Source organism: Antechinus flavipes, chromosome 5 (assembly GCF_016432865.1).
Source record: "Antechinus flavipes isolate AdamAnt ecotype Samford, QLD, Australia chromosome 5, AdamAnt_v2, whole genome shotgun sequence".
NCBI lineage: Eukaryota > Metazoa > Chordata > Mammalia > Dasyuromorphia > Dasyuridae > Antechinus > Antechinus flavipes.
In genome coordinates this window covers 102,941,456-102,958,462 of record NC_067402.1, presented here as the reverse complement: position 1 = coordinate 102,958,462, position 17,007 = coordinate 102,941,456, and the positions used below count along the sequence as shown (strand labels likewise).

Sequence of the window (17,007 nt, the reverse complement as noted above, 5' to 3'; positions counted from 1 at the left end):
CAAGTACAATGAAGTTTCTTTATTTAAAGGCCCACAAAACAAAGATTTTGTTTTTACTATAGTCCGACCCTCCAACAGTCTGAGGGACAGTGAACAGGCTCCCTATTTAAAAAGTTTGAGGACCCCTGCAGAGTCTTGAAGGGCAGACCGTGACAGGTGCCATGAAGCTGGGAAGGCTTCAGGTACGGGCCAGAGACAGACTATATATCTATTACCAGAGGACCACCTATCTAAGATCATCACTAGGTTGGCTACAGGATGATGATCTGGGGTTTTGGTCCAGATCAAAGATTGTCTCTTAGGTCACATAAGGGTTTCAATTTATGCTGGTGAAAGAGTCCTAAGTATTTAGAGCACCAAAGCAAGAGTTTCAGCAACTAAGTGCTAAGGGAACACAAAGAATAAGAATACCAAAATTCACATTTGAAGGCGACAAACGTACCCTTCGCAGATAGAGCTGGCCACTGAGACAGGAAGACACGGATTCAAATTCCACGTTTGACTGGTGATTCCAAGCAGAAGCAACTTTCTGAGCCAAGATAGCACAGAGTAGTTTTTGATCTCTATGGAGGGGGGAAGTTCCTTCTCTGGCTGTTCCTTATACCAATGAGATCAAAGGTGCAGATCAAAGAAAGCCCAACCAAAAACCCTGTCATTGATATGGGGATTTATAAATGCTATTCCAGAAATGCAGAATGGCAAAGGAACAGAGGGATGGCCTCCAGACCAGCCCCTAGTACATATTGACACAGTGAGATGGGTGTGTGGACGCAGTATTTGTGGACATACGTATATGTAACTCGACATAAGTGACTAGCCAAGTCACTTAACTTCGGAGAATATTATTACAGGCAAGTGCCTAAAACTAAAACTATTATTATATATATGTGTGTTTTATATATATTTATCTATACACATCTATATAATAGTTTTAATTATAGAGAAGCTGCCAACCTGCATCAGTAAAAGCATTTTCCACACCCAGGAATTCCATATAACAGGAAAATCACAAGTGTACTTCTTATCCCTACATCATTTCTTCATCACAGATTAATAGCTGAGATATTGATAAATATAAATATTTCTATAAATATATATATATGTGTGTGTATATATATAAAGTACACCCACAAGCATACACCCATACACACATATGGCAAATGTTATCACCTCATTATTCAAATAAGGAAACGGAGGTTCCCTTTCAGACAGACTAAGGGACATACCCAGCCATTAAACTATAGAACTGGGGAGAGAAGCGAGGACTCAGGCTCGCTGGCGTGTGCTCTTGCTGCCCTCTGCTGGCAGACCCAATCCACGAAGCTTTTGTCCCCAGCTTCTCCAAAAGCAGAGAAGTAACTTATGTGGACTTGTGAACCGCCCTCCCTTCTGCTTCTCCCCTGGCTTGGCCCCTCTCCTGTCAGCCCAGACTAAATCGCATTTGCATTTGCAGATTTATGGATTAGATCATAAGCATTTGGATCTTATGAAAGAGACATTTAGAGGTCATTTGGTCCGTGCTATTTCATTCATTCAAAATGCATTTATTAAGTACCTACTATGTGCCATGCACGGTGCGTGCTATACAAAAGACAATAATTAAACAATTTCTGCCCTCTCCACCTGTCTGGGGAGACCACATGTACACAGCTAAGTGTATACAAAATAAATAAAAGCAACGGCACACCACTGGGGCCAGCTTCTATCATTTGAAAGTCGATTGTTAAATTTTTAGGGTAAGTGTTTATACCTCAGAAATAGACACATAAGGGCTTGTTTTGTTGTTTGTTACTTGTCAAAGGAAGTAATGGAGAATAGAATAATGCAGATTAAGCTTAATAGTGTGATGTGTGTACTTTTTCTTTTTCTTTCTTTCTTTTTTTTTGGAGAGTCTGTTGTTAAATATTTACTAACACATTCCTTAATAAAAGGTAATTTTTTTCAGTTTAGATGCTATTTAAGGGAAACAACATTTATACGGATAAATAAATTTAAAATATATAAGGTAATTTGGGGCAGAAAGAGGGTACTGGTAAACACTTTAAGGATCAGAATACATTTCGAGTAGGAAGTAGCAATTAAGTTGAGGTTTAAGGAAAGCTAGAGATGCTAAGAAGCTGAAGTGAAGAGGGAATGTATTCTAGGGCTGAGGGACAACCTGTTCAAAGGTATGGAGATGGGAAATGGAACCATGTATATAAAAAAAAAAACAGCAAGCATAATGGTTTGGCTAAGCAGGAATATTACAAATCCTAGAAATGTGAATCTGTTAGCCTCTTACTAAAGAGGTTAAGTGACCTGTCCAGGATCACATGGCTAATAAGCTGCAGGGTCAAGATTTGAACTCAGATCTTCCTGTGTCCATCCCCAACATTATCATCCATGTCTAGGTTACATGGCTATTACAGTTATAAAGCCAGAATTCATACTTAGATCTCCTGACAATACTTCCATTAATTTTCCAATACACTAGGCTGTTTCACAGGGATCACGTTATGATCCAGAGATTTCTCTTTTATTTAATGTTTTAAATCAACAACAAAAAAAATCTGTTATTTCCTTTCTTTGTAACAAATAAACAAAATAAATTTTTACATTGACCATACTGAAAAAACAATATGTATCGTTCTGCAGTGAATCTACCACCACCCTTTTAGAAGATGGGGAATAAGTTTCATCATGAGTCCTTTGAAATCCTGATGACCCACAGATTATTTTTCTTTGCTTATTTGTTTTGATTTGTTTGGGTTTTGATCCAAAGATTTTTAAGCTCCAGGTGTCAGCTTGTTTGTTTTAAGCAACCCTGAATACAATGTAATTCCAGTACAGGAGAACTGTCTATACACTGTTCTATTGAGACTTGTATTGTTATTTGCTTGTAAATAGAAAAGTTCTTATTTAAACATCTGTGGTAGGATTCCAACTTGAAAGAAAATGGAAAAGCTAAGCATTATTGGAATCATCTTAATACAGTTTTCTTTTTCTTGTGCCTTTCTTGCAGACTGAACTTAAATTCTCCACTCTGGAAGAAGAATTACCTTACCTGGAGATGGTGATTGCAGAGACCTTGAGGATGTACCCACCAGCTTTTAGGTAGGATAAACCTGACAAGATGAAATTCAATGAGGCTAAATGTGGTCTTATTACTTGGGTTCAAAAAAAAATGACCTCAGAAATAGTAGATAGGTCTGGGAAAAGATCTGGAAGTTTTATTGGATTACAAACTATGTCAATAATATGACAGCCAAAATAACTAAAGCAATCTTGAGCTCTTTTTTCAGGAATATAGCAATGATAGTCTTACTGTACTTACTATACCCGGAGACCTGGTCAGACTGCATCTTCAGTATTGCTTTCCATTTTAGGGAGTTAATGGAAGAACAAAGTAAAAGAAAAACTTGAATCTTAAGACTCCTGGGGGATGCTGTTTATTAGCTCAGTTCCTTAATCTGTCTGAATTTCAGCTTTCTCATTTGTTAAGCCATACTAATAATACTTGCACTACAATTCTATGGGTCGTTATGATGAAATCATATCATGGATGTGTTTGCCACAAGTGGCTATATAAATTGGTGCTATTTGGTGCTTCAGGACTTAATAGCTGAAATTTCATTTCATAGTCTATTCTGGAACTTTTTAATGTATAATTTGGTAATTCAATTCAACAGATTTAATCTAATGAACATATTAAGCTTCTATTATGATCAAGTCAAGATGACAAGTGCTGGGTCATACAAAGGCAAGACTGAGAGCTCCTGCCTTCAGGGAGCTTCCATTCCCCTTGGTAGAATGGGTTTAATGAGTTTTTATTTAATCTCCACCAATTAAAAGTAGGTGCCTGGAAAGCAGGGGCTGCTGTCCTACAGGCTTCTCTCAGATTTCCCCCAATAAGTGGCTCTTTGGAGTGAACAAAGAAGTGATCAGATTCAGGGCTCTGTAAACAGGAGTAAGACAAACTGATTTAATCGCATGCCATATGTTCAGCTCGGCACTTTAAGGAATTAATTTTCTAGACATGAACATCATTAAGATGTACCGTTTGCCTTTTTTTTAAAAAAGAGAGAATTATACAAACTTGAAGCTACTTTTCCAAACAGCTTTTCAAATGGATAATAGCAACTAAAACGTAGCTGATCTCTATGAATGTTCATCATCTAGCAGCAGGTACTGTAAAATCCTTCACTGTAGCATCTGCTTTGTTATTCTACGGCTTAGATCATGTTTCCTCATGCAGAAGAAAGATTAGACTGGTTCTGCTTGACCCCAGAAGGGCAACTCATTCTGGCAGCCTGTTCATCACTCCCTCCCCGCAGCCCGCTCCTCCCAGAGCCTCCATTTTGCTGACAAGCCCAGGCCGGCCTTCATTCCCCTCCTAGCTCGATACTGGACTTTTCCCCTCCCTTCTCTTCTGCTCCCTTTGGGTGCTTTCTTCCTTTATTAAAAAGAGAGCTGGAAGGCTGGCTGTCTCTCTTGTATCCGCGTCCCCAAAGGCTGCCCAGCACACGGCAGATGCTTCCTTCCTTCCCATTAGGCAGGAGCAACGGTTGATGCGAGGGAGAACTTTCTAATAATCAGGGTGGTCCCCAAACAGCACCCACTGCTTCAGGAGGGGTGATTTCCTCATTACTGGTCACAGAGGGATTTCATATTCAGACAGAGTCGGACCGAAGTCTCTTCCAGCTCAGAGATTCCTCTTGGAACGTGGCAAAGAGATGGCGTGTCACAGTGGAAAGAGCACGGGACGGTCACTGGGAATATCTGGGTTGGGGTCCCCCCTCAGACACTAGCTGGGCGATTCAAGGCAAGCCATTAACCTGATTTTTAACTTCCTCATCTGGTCATTGAGGCGTTTTTTAGTTGTGCCCGACTCTTTAGAAACCCATTTGGGGTTTTCTGGGCAGAGTGACCAGCCCAGGATCACAGCTAGCAGGTCTGGGAGCCGATATGAACCGAGTCCAGCCCGGTGCTCTATCCACTGCACCACCCAGCTGTCCCCGATTTCCATTAAAGCTATGATTGAAAGTGGAAGAAATCTCCTAAGCTATCCAATCCAAATCTCCCCTCTCTTTGTCTCTCTGCCTCTCTCTCTCTGTGTTTCTGAGTGTCTCTGTCTTTGTCTCTCCTTCTGTCTCCCTCTCTGTTTCTATTTCTCTGTCTGTGGCCTTCTTCATCTCTCCTTCTGTCTGTGTGTGTGTCTCTCTCTCTCCTTCTCTCTCTCTGTTTCTCTCTCTCTCTCTCTCAGGCACACACATTGCACAATTGTTTCCCCTTCCTCTAAGGGAATTTAGATGTCAGTATTTCCCATCAACAAGATCCCTCCCTTTTAAAATAAGGTTTACAAGACTTATTACATTTGGAGAAACTACATGCAAAGTGCATTTATATTGTTGTTATTAAAAGATGTTTGTCGGAGTCAGAAAGGGAAGCGGTGATGACCAGGTGCAAACACGGCTTCACCACGAGCCGGTTCAGCCCACCTCCTTTCCTTTCTCCCTACAAGACTCGTGGTCACTCAGGGGCAGACACAATCCACCAGGATGGTTTTAGACAAAGCGCGACATTCTGGGAGAGACAGGGGCTAGATAACAGCAGTGTTCCAAAGTGTTGGAAAGACTAGGCCCAAGGGGTCGTTAATCATTAACACCCTTCGGCAGGGAGTGCCACAAGGATCCGTCCTTTGTCCTGGGCTGCTCCATGTTTTATCAGCGACTTAGATGAAGGAATAGATGACACGCTTATCAAAGCTGCAGGTGACACAAATGTTAAGTAGAGCTTATCAACCGGAGGCTCTTTGGCAGTGTGGGAAGGAGCAGCTGAGCTGCCGCCCTGTTACCTGCTAGCTGCTTGGAATGGGGAAGGGAGCACGGAGAAGAGAATTCTGTGGGAAGGAGCAGGCTGAAGCAGACAGCATCTTGAAGCTGGAGTTAGCAAAGCAGGCTTTCAAATTCTGGCTCTTGCCGTGTGGTAGCAATTTTCTCATCTATAAAACTGGGATAATATTTATCCCCTACCTCACAGGGTTACTGGGAAGCACAAATTAGATAATAGGTAGAAAGTATTTTACAAACTTTAAAATGCTCTACAAATGCCAATTATTATCATGACAGCTCATTTTTTCCCCTGCAGTTTTAACCAGAAGAATAAGTCTCAGAAAGTGTGGTCCCCAACATTGTAGGTTAACCAGAATGAAGGGAAGGATTTCTATTTAGGAATAAGGCGGGATTCACTTGATTCAAAACTGACTTCTTCCTTGGAAAAAGGGGTAGAGATCTCCACTGACCTTCAGACCTGAAAGAGACTGCCATCTGTTACCACTGGTTTTCAAGAAAGTAAAGTTGAGTATGTATGGAGCCTAGCAGGATACCTGACTTGGCCAGAAATAGTACCACATTTAAAGACACAGGACTTCTGTTTTCTCTCTTCTGTCTCTCCTCTTTCTCTTCCTGTCTCTATGTCTCTACTGCAGAATGTAATGGTATCTCTCCACTTCTAAAACAGAAACAGTCTCTCCTTCTTTCTTCTTCTCCTTTTCTTTCTCTCTCCCCATGATCTCAAGGGAAGCCCAGCCAGGTGCAGGAAAAAGATCCATTGCTTATATCCCTGAAATAATTGTGTCTTATATTTTTAATCTTATTGCTGAGGATTCTATTCTCATCATACAGGCATTATTTTTTAAAATAGGTTTATATGGGGGTGGTGGAGTGGCCTACTGGATACAAACAAGCAAACCAACAAAAAAAGGTGAAATTACCATGCTTCAATCCACCTTCAGTCTCCAAAGTTTTCTCTCTGGCATTTTCTATTGGAATTGTTCTGAATCACTGCCTTGCTGACAAGAGTCAAGTCCATCACAGTTGATCATCATAAGCTTACTGTTGCTGTGTACAACTGGTTCTGCTGGTTCTACTCCCTTCATTCAGCATCAGTTCACATCAGTCTCTTCTGACGTCAGCTTTTAGAACCTGCATGATGATCAGCTGTGAAGGACTTGACTCTTCTCAGCAAAACAAGTCACTTAGCCCAATTGCCTTACCCAAAAAAATGGGTATGTTTGTCCTGAGCTAGTAATTTCCCAAGGTCCTTGTTAAAAATGTCCTTATGTTCTCATTAAATAGTTCCAATAAACTTTTTCTCACACACAAAAATGTGTATTCATTTGAGGAGTTTCAGCCTACCAAGAGTTCTATTAATCATTGACAGAAAAGATTCCCTAGGTGAAGGGTACTGGTCCTCGACAGTTTCCCGTGAGAATAATGAACAACAGTGGGAAGGAAGTCCCCGGAGGTACATCAAATTATATGACAAAGTGTTGTTTGTGGAGTAGTTTCAGTCACGTCTAACTCTCCAGGACCCCACTGGGGTTTTCTTGGCAAGGACACTGGAGTAATTTGCCATTTCCTTCTCCAGCTCATTTTACAGAAGAAGAAAAGACAAAGTGACTTGCCCAGGATCACACAGCTAGTAAGTGTCTGAGGCCGGATTTGGACTCACGAAGATGAATGTTACTGACCTTGGGCTCAGAACTCTATCCATTGCACCACCTATCCATCCAGATAGGGCAAAGTAGTAATCATCAAAACTATGTTGGTAATGACTAAAAGAAAGAAAAATTGATCAATGAGATAGACTAAACCAGATATACTGTTCAGGTGCTGCTAGTATATTCCAATCAGAATATCACTGTTTCTGTCGTTTTTGATCTTTACCCAAATATTTTCCATCATTTTCCCTTTAATCTAGTTCTTCCATGAATATATGATCTGATTACACAAAGCTACTCTTATACATCTATTTTTTTTCCTTTTGAATAAAGGATAGCAAACCCTTCCACAGTCATATTCAATCACAGGTTCTCCAACCCAGTCCACGATATCTACAAGGCCCAAATTGTCTTCTTGAATTAAGATCCCTAGTTCATCTCCTCATCACCCACTCTTCATATATTTGTATGTACAGGTCATAAATCTTTTTTTTTTTTGTCTCCAATGGACTTCTGGTCATCTTTACTGTTAGTCTTCTTTCTATATGGTAACAGATGTCTATGATGTTTATTAAAGAATATATGGGGGGCAGTTTTCTTCCTCCCCTTTCTTTTTTCAGGGAAAAACCTTTTTGATTTGATTTGTAAAAACTAAGCAAATATATTCTTTTTTTCAAAGTTGTATTCATATCTTTTATTTTTATTATTATAGTTATTACCAAGCATAGTCCTAACTATCCTACAGCTTTCCTTTATAATCCACTAATATATTAGCCACATTTGGAATCATATACAAATTTTCACATCCATAGTTACTCATATCGCCATTAAAAGTCAGGAAGGACATTTCTTCACATATCCCACTAGGGGCTGATATTTATATTATATTTGTTATATTTATACAGCATTCAACTTTGTGCAAATATAAACTTAGCAACTGTATCCCAAAGAGATCATAAAAAAGGAGAAAAGACCCATATGTGCAAAAATGTTTGTGGCAGCCCTTTTTTTAATGGTGAGACTCTGGAAATTGAGTGTGTCATTTGGAGAATGGCAGAATAAATTATGCTATATGAAAATCATGAAATATTATTGTTCTGTAAGGAATGATCAGCAGGATAATTTTAGAGAGGCCTGGATAGACTTACATGAACTGATGCTGAATGAAAGGAGCAGAACCAGGAGATCATTGTACACAGTAAGAACAAGCTCATTATGATGATCAACTGTGATGGACTTGACTCTTCTCAGCAAGGCAGTGATTTGGAACAATTCCAATAGAAAATGCCATCCATATCCAGGGAGAGAAGTTTTGGAGACTGAATGTGGATTGAAGCATAGTATTTTTACCTTTTTTTGCTGGTTTGCTTGCTTGTATTTTCTTTCTTATGGTTTTTTCCCTTTTAGTCTGATTTTTCTTACACCATATGGCAAATGTAGAAATATGTTTAAAAGGATTATACATGTTTAACCCATATCAGATTGCTTGCTGTCTTGGGGGATGTTAAGAAAGAGAGAAAAATTTGGAATATAAAATCTTACAAAAATGAATGTTAAAAACTATCTTTATACATATTTGGAAAAATAAAATACCATTGAAATATATCCTTACCAATTTTTACCAGGTATATATACTTCATGCCTGACCAGAAAAATTTATCATTCCTACCTTTTAAGCTGAACTTAAACCAAAACTTATCACATACTCTTTTATTTAATAGAGTGGAAGTGATATAGTGAGCAATATGTTCAATTAGTTTTATAAAAGATAGCAACAATGCACTAATATACATCCTCCATAGAGGATTACATTTTATAAGATAGGGAACAAATAATCAAAACTCAGCAATTTTGCAGGGATGGAAGAAGCCCGACATCATCTCTGATGACTTAACTTAATACAAGGGAGACTAGAGCCTTTGAGGGTGTGGTATGACTTTTGAATTTTTTTTCTCTCAAAAGTCCAATTTCTAAAATGGACTTACTTCAGGATCTAAAAATGGCCAGAAAAGATTTTTGACCAAGTTGAGATTTTTAAAAACTAAAGCGCATAGGGCCCAATATGTTGTTGAAATGTTGCCACAACTTGTGGAAATGATTTCAACTTTTCATGAAGGTTGAGGAGAGGCAGGCTCTCCCAGATGTGATGATTTAAGGAAATTCCCTGATCTCCATATCTGGCTTGTGCTTATGCAAACATTTGAAGAAGGAAAGAAAGATAGAATGGCTTTAGATTTTTTTTTCTCAATAGTATTTTATTTCTCAAATACTTATAAAGATAGTTTTCAACATTTATTTTTGTAAGACTTGGTGCTCCAATTTTTTCTCCCTCTCTCCATTATTGCTGCCCTTCCCAAGACAGCAGGAAATCTGATATGGGTTAAATGTGTGCAGTTCTTTTAAATATTTCCATATTTGTCATGTTGTGCAAAACAAATCAGAATAAAAGGGGAAAAAAACAAGAAAAAAATAAACAAAAAAGGTGAAAATACTATGCTTCAATCCACATTCAATATCTATAGTTCTCTTTCTGAATGCAAATGACATTTTGCATCTCAAGTTGATTGGAATTATGGCTTCAGATTCCAAAAAGCCTTGAAAACCAGGAAAAGGAGTCTGTATTGATAGACCTGAATAAGTTGCTAAAGATGTTTGGGTACAAGGTGTGATATGACCAGATTTCTACATTTCCCTGTATACTAGATAGAAGAGGAAAAAAATATTTTTCTAATCATTCCATATTCATCTTATAACTCTGGCCCACATAAATACATTGCCCTTGCCCTTGATTTGTTTCAATGGAACCACATCTTTCATCGGTCATACAGTTAAAAGATGGATCCTCAAAGTCCAGTGTTAGCATCTGAGTCTCTCTGATCATTTGCCCATGGTAGGTTCACTCGGGAAGCGGCAAAAGACTGTGAGATGCTGGGCCTCCGTATCCCCGCTGGGACTATCGTGGAAACAGCTGTTGGCTATCTGCATCACAATCCGGAATACTGGCCAAACCCAGAGACCTTTATCCCAGAGAGGTAGGAAATTTCCTTCTCCCCCATCTTCCCTTTCAAAAAAATTATCTTATGAAGTTCTACTTTACCCATGGAAATAGAAGTGACTGACTCTCAGGGCCCTGACTATAGCATCTCATTCAGAAATCATAATTCCAATATGGGCAGAAAAGAAATTTACCTTTGCATCATCTATGTGTTGAGCCTGTTTCATAAATCAAAGTGTTTCCAAGCAGCATGATGCAATGGGGAGGAAAGTCATGCATTAGGAGGCAGGAGACTTGAATTCCCTATATCACAACTTACTGAGTGACCTTGGTCAGTGAATTAACCTTTCTGTGTCTCAGAGACATTATTCAATAGATAAAGGATCAAAGGATATGAAGAGGCAACTCTCAAAAAAAAAAAAAAAAGCTCTTTTTTACAAAGCAAGTTATTGGGGCAGTTAGGTGGTGCAATGGATAGAGCACCAGCCCTGAAGTCAGGAGAACCTGAGTTCAAATCTGGCCTCAGATACTTAACACGTCCTAGCTGTGTGATCCTGGGCAAGTCACTTAACCCCAATTGCCTCAGCAAAAAATAATAATAAATAAAAAACAAGTTATCACTTGTTCCAAATCACTAAAAATAAGATAAATCCACATTGAGACAATTCTGAAATTCTGCCTCCCACCCTTGAGATTGGTAAAGGATTAAAAAAAGGAAAATAATTATTGGAAGCGTTCAAAAAGGACCAGCATACTAATGCATTGTTGGTATAGCTGTGAGTTGGTCTAATCATTCTGGAAAGCATTTTAGATCTAACCATCCAAAATCCCACTAACCCAAATATACTCTTTTACCCAATAATACCAACCTTTGCCTTATACTCCAAAGAGATCAAAGAAAGAGGAAAAAGATCAAAATGCACAAAAAATATTAATAGCAGTGCTTCTATTGTGGCGAAGAACCAGAAACAAAGTGGCTACCTATCTGTTGGGGAAAGAGCTAAACAAATGATGTTATATGAATGTAAAAAAATATTATTACATCATAAGAAAGTACAAGGAGGTAGGTTCAGAGAAATCTGATAATATCAAAGTAAGATGAACAGATTAGGAGAATACTTTCTACAATGACTACAACACCGAAGAAAAAGAAATAGGGATTAGATTTGTGATTTCATAGATATAGGGAATTCCAACATGAGGAAATTCGCTCTATTAATATATAGGTCAGCACCTTCTCTGCAATTAATAGTCAAAAGAGAGCTGGCTGGAGAACATGCAACTCCAAGTGATCCCAACCCTAATTAAAAATACAATAAAATAGAGATATATTACATTTTGCAACTAAATCAACAGGTGGCCCATGGGGATCATGGTTTAGTGGCCCCTGTTTTTATTTGCTTTGCAGTGCTGAAAGGCTGTAACTTTCCCAGAGTCCTAGGGTCCATACGTCAACACAGCTGTAACAACTAGATTAGAGGGAAAAGGATGGAAACCATCAGCTCTTTCCCATTCCGAAGCCAGCTCTCTGTCTATTACACCAGTTCTACCTTTCTGTGAAGAAAAACAGCTCTGAAAGATGCAAGAATCTGATTCATGCTGTAATCCCCCACAACTCCAAAAGACCTAGATTTAAGCCTTAACCCAGACCCTCTATAACCCTCAATGATTCATTCCCCCATCTGGGCCTAATTTTATGGACTATGAAGTAGGTGCCACAGGCATTTGTAATGCAGGAGTCTTGCATTATTGGGTGAAGAGCTGTAAACCTTGAAGCTTCCCTCCGAGGGAGCTGTCATGACATTAAAGTAAGGCGCTCAGGCAGGTGGGGGTACTGAGGAGCGGCTGACCTGGAGCACGCACTGCTTACCTGGCAGGTTTAGCCAAGAGGCAAGGCAACGGCAGCTGCCCTTCACCTACCTCCCATTTGGGGCCGGTCCTCGGAGCTGCATCGGAGCAAAGCTGGCCATCCTGGAAATCAAGCTGACGTTGCTTGGAATCCTTCAGAAGTTCAAGTTTGAAACTTGCTCTGAGACCCAGGTGAGTAAGCCTTTCCCCTTGCTATGGAGGAGTTTCTTCTCCAGCTATCCGTGTGATCCTCTTCCTCCTTACTCTATCCTAGCTCTTTTCTTTTCTTCTTTTTTTTTCTTTTTTTTGAGGCAATGGGGGTTAAGTCCATTTCCCTGGGTCACTCAGATAGTAAATGTCTGAATCTGGATTTGAACTCAACTCCTGCTGACTCCAGGGTCAGTGATCTCCCCACTAGAGCACAGGTGAGAGAGGAATCCCAGATGCACCACATGAGGGAAGGGCGGTTGTTCTCATGGCTCTCCATACAACCTCCTCATGTTCACTGCTTCCATGACACTAGTTCTCCATTTTGTCCTCAGTCCCCTTTTCCTTTTCCTTTCAATCTTTTCCACATCAAGGTGTTTTCCAATGAATCCTACCTTCTCATCATGTGGCCAAAATATTCAGTATTTGACCTTCCAGGGAATAGCCTGAATTAATTTAAGTATTGACTGATTTGATCTCAGTTTGATCTGTCAATAAAAGGGAAAGTACTTTATAGTCTTTGCTCTTTGCAATTTATCCTCCACCCAGGTGATGAGAGAATTTTTCTAAAGAAGGAATCTGATACACGGCTTCTATTGTTAAAGGCCTTGGACTTGGACCATCTTAGTTGGGTTCAGTGGAGTGGAATGAGGCAAATCCCTGAATATTTAACAAAGGAGGAAGTTCACTTTACCCTAAAATAGCAAGATATACAACAAGGACACAGTAGCATTGACTTCTCTAGGAACATGTCAGTCAGTCATCAGGTTATAGTGCTTGGGATGGTCTCTGGCACCCACCAGATCTGAGAGGAGCCCACCACAGATATGAGACATTTTATACCTCCAGATGAGGAAGATGAGTCAGGAAGGTTGGAAATAAGCAGATTGTACAAGGAAAGGAAGGTTATGTGAAACTCACCCTCTCAATAAACTCCTGGCGCTAGGGTCAAGCATAAGCTCCTTTTCTTGGGACTTAGAGTCCTTCACAACCTAGCTCCAAGCCACCCTTGTAGTTTTATTACATATTATTTCCCTTCATGGAGTGTAGCTAAAATAGCTTTCTTTTCCTTTCTTATACATGATGCTCCATTTTCTTGTTTCCAGGCCTGAAATGTAATCCTTCTTCACTTCTGACTTTTAGATGATCAAACCTAAAAGCACAAGCTTTTCTTATGTCAGCATATTCTAACTGATCTGTTCTTTATTTCAGATACCTCTGCAACTGAAGTCCAGATCTGCCCTAGGACCCCAAAATGGAGTCTATATAAAGATTGTACCCCGCTAAAACAAAATGATACCCCTCTCCATTGCCTGGATTTCTAAAGGGGAGCTTTTCTTAGCTGCACTCATTCTCATCCCTGCAACTCAACATTGCTAGAATTCTCAAGTGGAAGAAACCCATTGTATGGATATTCCAGCTTACAAAAAAAAATACAGTATAGAAATCTATTTTGTGGATACCTAGCATGTCAATATAAGAAATAAAAATATGAGGCCATGTTGTCATATACAATCTAAAACACTTAATAAATGCTTGTTGTAGCAGCTCGTGTTTGATTCTGAAATAGATGACCTTTGGGCCACTGATCTACTCTCCTAAAACAGGTCTTCTATATAATTCACAAAAAAAAAGTACTGAAACCTGGGGAATTTTAAAAGGCCCATTTGTCTTAGGAAAGAAAAGCTACAAAATAAAGCAGGTGATAACCATTCAGGGCATAATGACCTATTCAAGGACACTAGCACTAGGAGAACATACTGATGGGATTCCATCCAAAGCTGAATGGAACCTGAGAGTAGCCAGGGATGATTTTCTTACCTTCCTGAGCAGCAGAAACAAGAGCTTCCTCTTCAGATAGCCAAAAGCTGAAGGAGCTTATTGGGGAGACTTCCCCAAAGTAGAGTTTGCACAGACTCACTCTAGAGATTGGGCTTTCCCTTGGAAGCCCATCACCCTTCCTTCCTCTTGTATCCCTCCCCTCAAAGACTTTGCACTTTACACCTGCAGAAGAGGCTCAATGTCCAGGAGAAAGGCTTTCCAAGCTTCCATCCCTTCCCAGCACAGAGCTTCCCCAGGAATGGAGTGGCAAAAAAAGCTGCCACTTCTGGACCATTTTCCCATCATTATCAGTTGGCTTGAAGTCCATCCCTTAGCCACCCTGTCCCCATCTTTTTTGTGTGACTTGTTTCTACCTCCCTTCTAGTGCCTGGTCTCATGTTCCTCCACCGCCCGCCTCCTGTCCTCCACTTTATGATTTCAGCATCTAAGCTAATGACCAATAGGACCCTCTGGCTACATAATTATTTGATTCTAACTCCAATTACCTTCATCTTCATTATATTCGACCTATCCACCAACTGCACTAGCAAGAAGTTCGTGATCGCTTGGATCACCCTCCCTCAAGCTCTAATCACAATTGCCTTATATTTCAGCACTCCGACAATCTTATATCTTTGAACCTTCCTTTGTCATGGCTTCTGGAAATCAGACTCCTCCTCATCCCCCCAGCCCTCATACGCTTCCCGATCCACTCAAAACACATCATGGTCAGTCATTTCAACAATATTTCTGCTAACATCCTTCAGTCCCTCATCCTTTAATCCTACTGTCATATCTGTCAGAACGACACTCAACATCATGGTCCCTTGCACTAACAGCCTAAGTGTTGCTGAGAAAAATCATCAAACCATGGTTTTTTCCTGTATACTTGCCCCAAGGTACTCAATGAAGTAATCCTCATTTATTCACTTCCTTTCAATATACTGAAACACACTATAGTTTAAAAAGCATATATATATATATATATATATACACATATGTATACATATATAAACATATCTTGTTATATGTATCTATATTTTAAGTGAGCTTACAGATATCTAATTTGAAGTAATGGTAGTTTGCCATTTCCTTCTCCAGCTCATTAGGAGGAAAATATAGCAAAAAGGGTTAAGGGACTTGCCCAGGTTGGTGTCCGGGGTACGCAGCTACCAGAGCACACAATGGCTGTGGCCAGATCTGAGCTCATGAAGATGAGCTTCAAAGGGCAGCTAGATGGTACAATGCAAAAACAGCAGTTTTTACTGCTGAGCTTGGAATCAGGGAGACTCATCAAAAAATGGATAAGGAGCTTAAAAGAATCCTGGCAAAGAAACCAGATTGAAGATAATATGAATAATAAAACAATCAAAACTGAATAGTACAAGATTATATTGACATATTCCTACAAAGAGATCTGAGAAGGCATTTCCATGCCTTCTTTGCAGAGGTAGGAGATGAGCGATATAGAGTTATGTATAAAAAGTCAGATGTCTTGATTAGGCTTTTTTTATTCTTGATTATAAGGCATGGCTCACTAGAAGAAAAGAAGCAGTGAAAAAAATAGGTGATAAAATATTTCAATAAACTGATTTAAATAAATATTTAATAACTGAATCTAAAATATTAACAACATAATAAATAATACCAAAATATATAATTAAGAATGTAATAAGCAAACAAGAAAATGGCACAGCTGACATTTCTATTTGTAGTAGCAGCATTTTATCTATTAAATTACAAAGTAAAAATAATCTAAGATCTCACAAGAAGCTATCCAAAAAAATGCAAAACTGTCAAGATCAGAACAATAAACCTCATCTATAAATTTATGTCTTGAGATAATCACTGATAGCATGAAGACATCACAATAAGCAAGACATTTAAAAACTGGTTTTGTTGCCAAAAGTGATGCAAGGGTCATCTATACAAACTATCAGCATTCTTCAAAAACTCAGAAATGTAATTTTTTAATTTATTTGAGAATCTTCCAAATAAAGAGTTTCAGTGGGACCCTTGTTAAACTCTTGTTTAAAAAAACTTCAATTGCACATATTTAACCTCCATCATCAGATTGATTGCATTCTTGGGAAGGCAAGAGGTTAAGAGAGAGCAGGCAAAAAATCTGGAACACAGAATCTTACAGAAATAAATGTTGAAAACTATCTTTACATGTATTTGGAAAATAAAATACTATTGAAAATTTAAAAAAATATTCAAGTGTAGCACCTTATGATGAGTTTGCAAGAACAATTAAGTGACTTTAGAGGAAATGGATATTGTTTATTTTTCCCAATTACATATAAAGACAATTTTTAATAATCATTTTTGCAAAATTTTGAGTTCCAAATCTTTTTCCCTCCCTCCATCCCCTCTCCTCCCTTCTTCCTAAAAAGCAATTTGATATTATATATGTATAACCACATAAAACATATTTCCACATTAGTCATGCTGTGAAAGAAGGAACAGAACAGAGAAAAAACACACAAAAATGAAGAAAAAATTGTGTGCCTCGATCTGCCTTTAGACACTACAATTACTTCTCTGTATATGGGTAGCATTTTTCATCATGTCTCCTTTATACTTGTCTTGGATCATTGTATTGCTAAAAAGAGCTAAGTTCATCACAGCTGATCATTACAAAATATTCCTGTTC

The 17,007-nt window shown here is 39.0% G+C and overlaps 1 protein-coding gene across 1 annotated transcript in view; it reads left to right on the top strand.

Annotated features, from left to right (window-relative positions):
• Window positions 1-14,077, top strand: part of TBXAS1 (thromboxane A synthase 1) — a 228,077-nt gene extending 214,000 nt beyond the window's left edge. Inside the window, exons 10-13 of the mRNA XM_051963538.1 lie at window positions 3,002-3,093; window positions 10,375-10,512; window positions 12,353-12,515; window positions 13,743-14,077. Of these exons, the coding sequence (XP_051819498.1) occupies window positions 3,002-3,093; window positions 10,375-10,512; window positions 12,353-12,515; window positions 13,743-13,817 (468 nt within the window). The 3' untranslated portion in view covers window positions 13,818-14,077. The remainder of the gene's footprint in view (window positions 1-3,001; window positions 3,094-10,374; window positions 10,513-12,352; window positions 12,516-13,742) is intronic.
• Window positions 14,078-17,007: the final 2,930 nt, after the last annotated feature.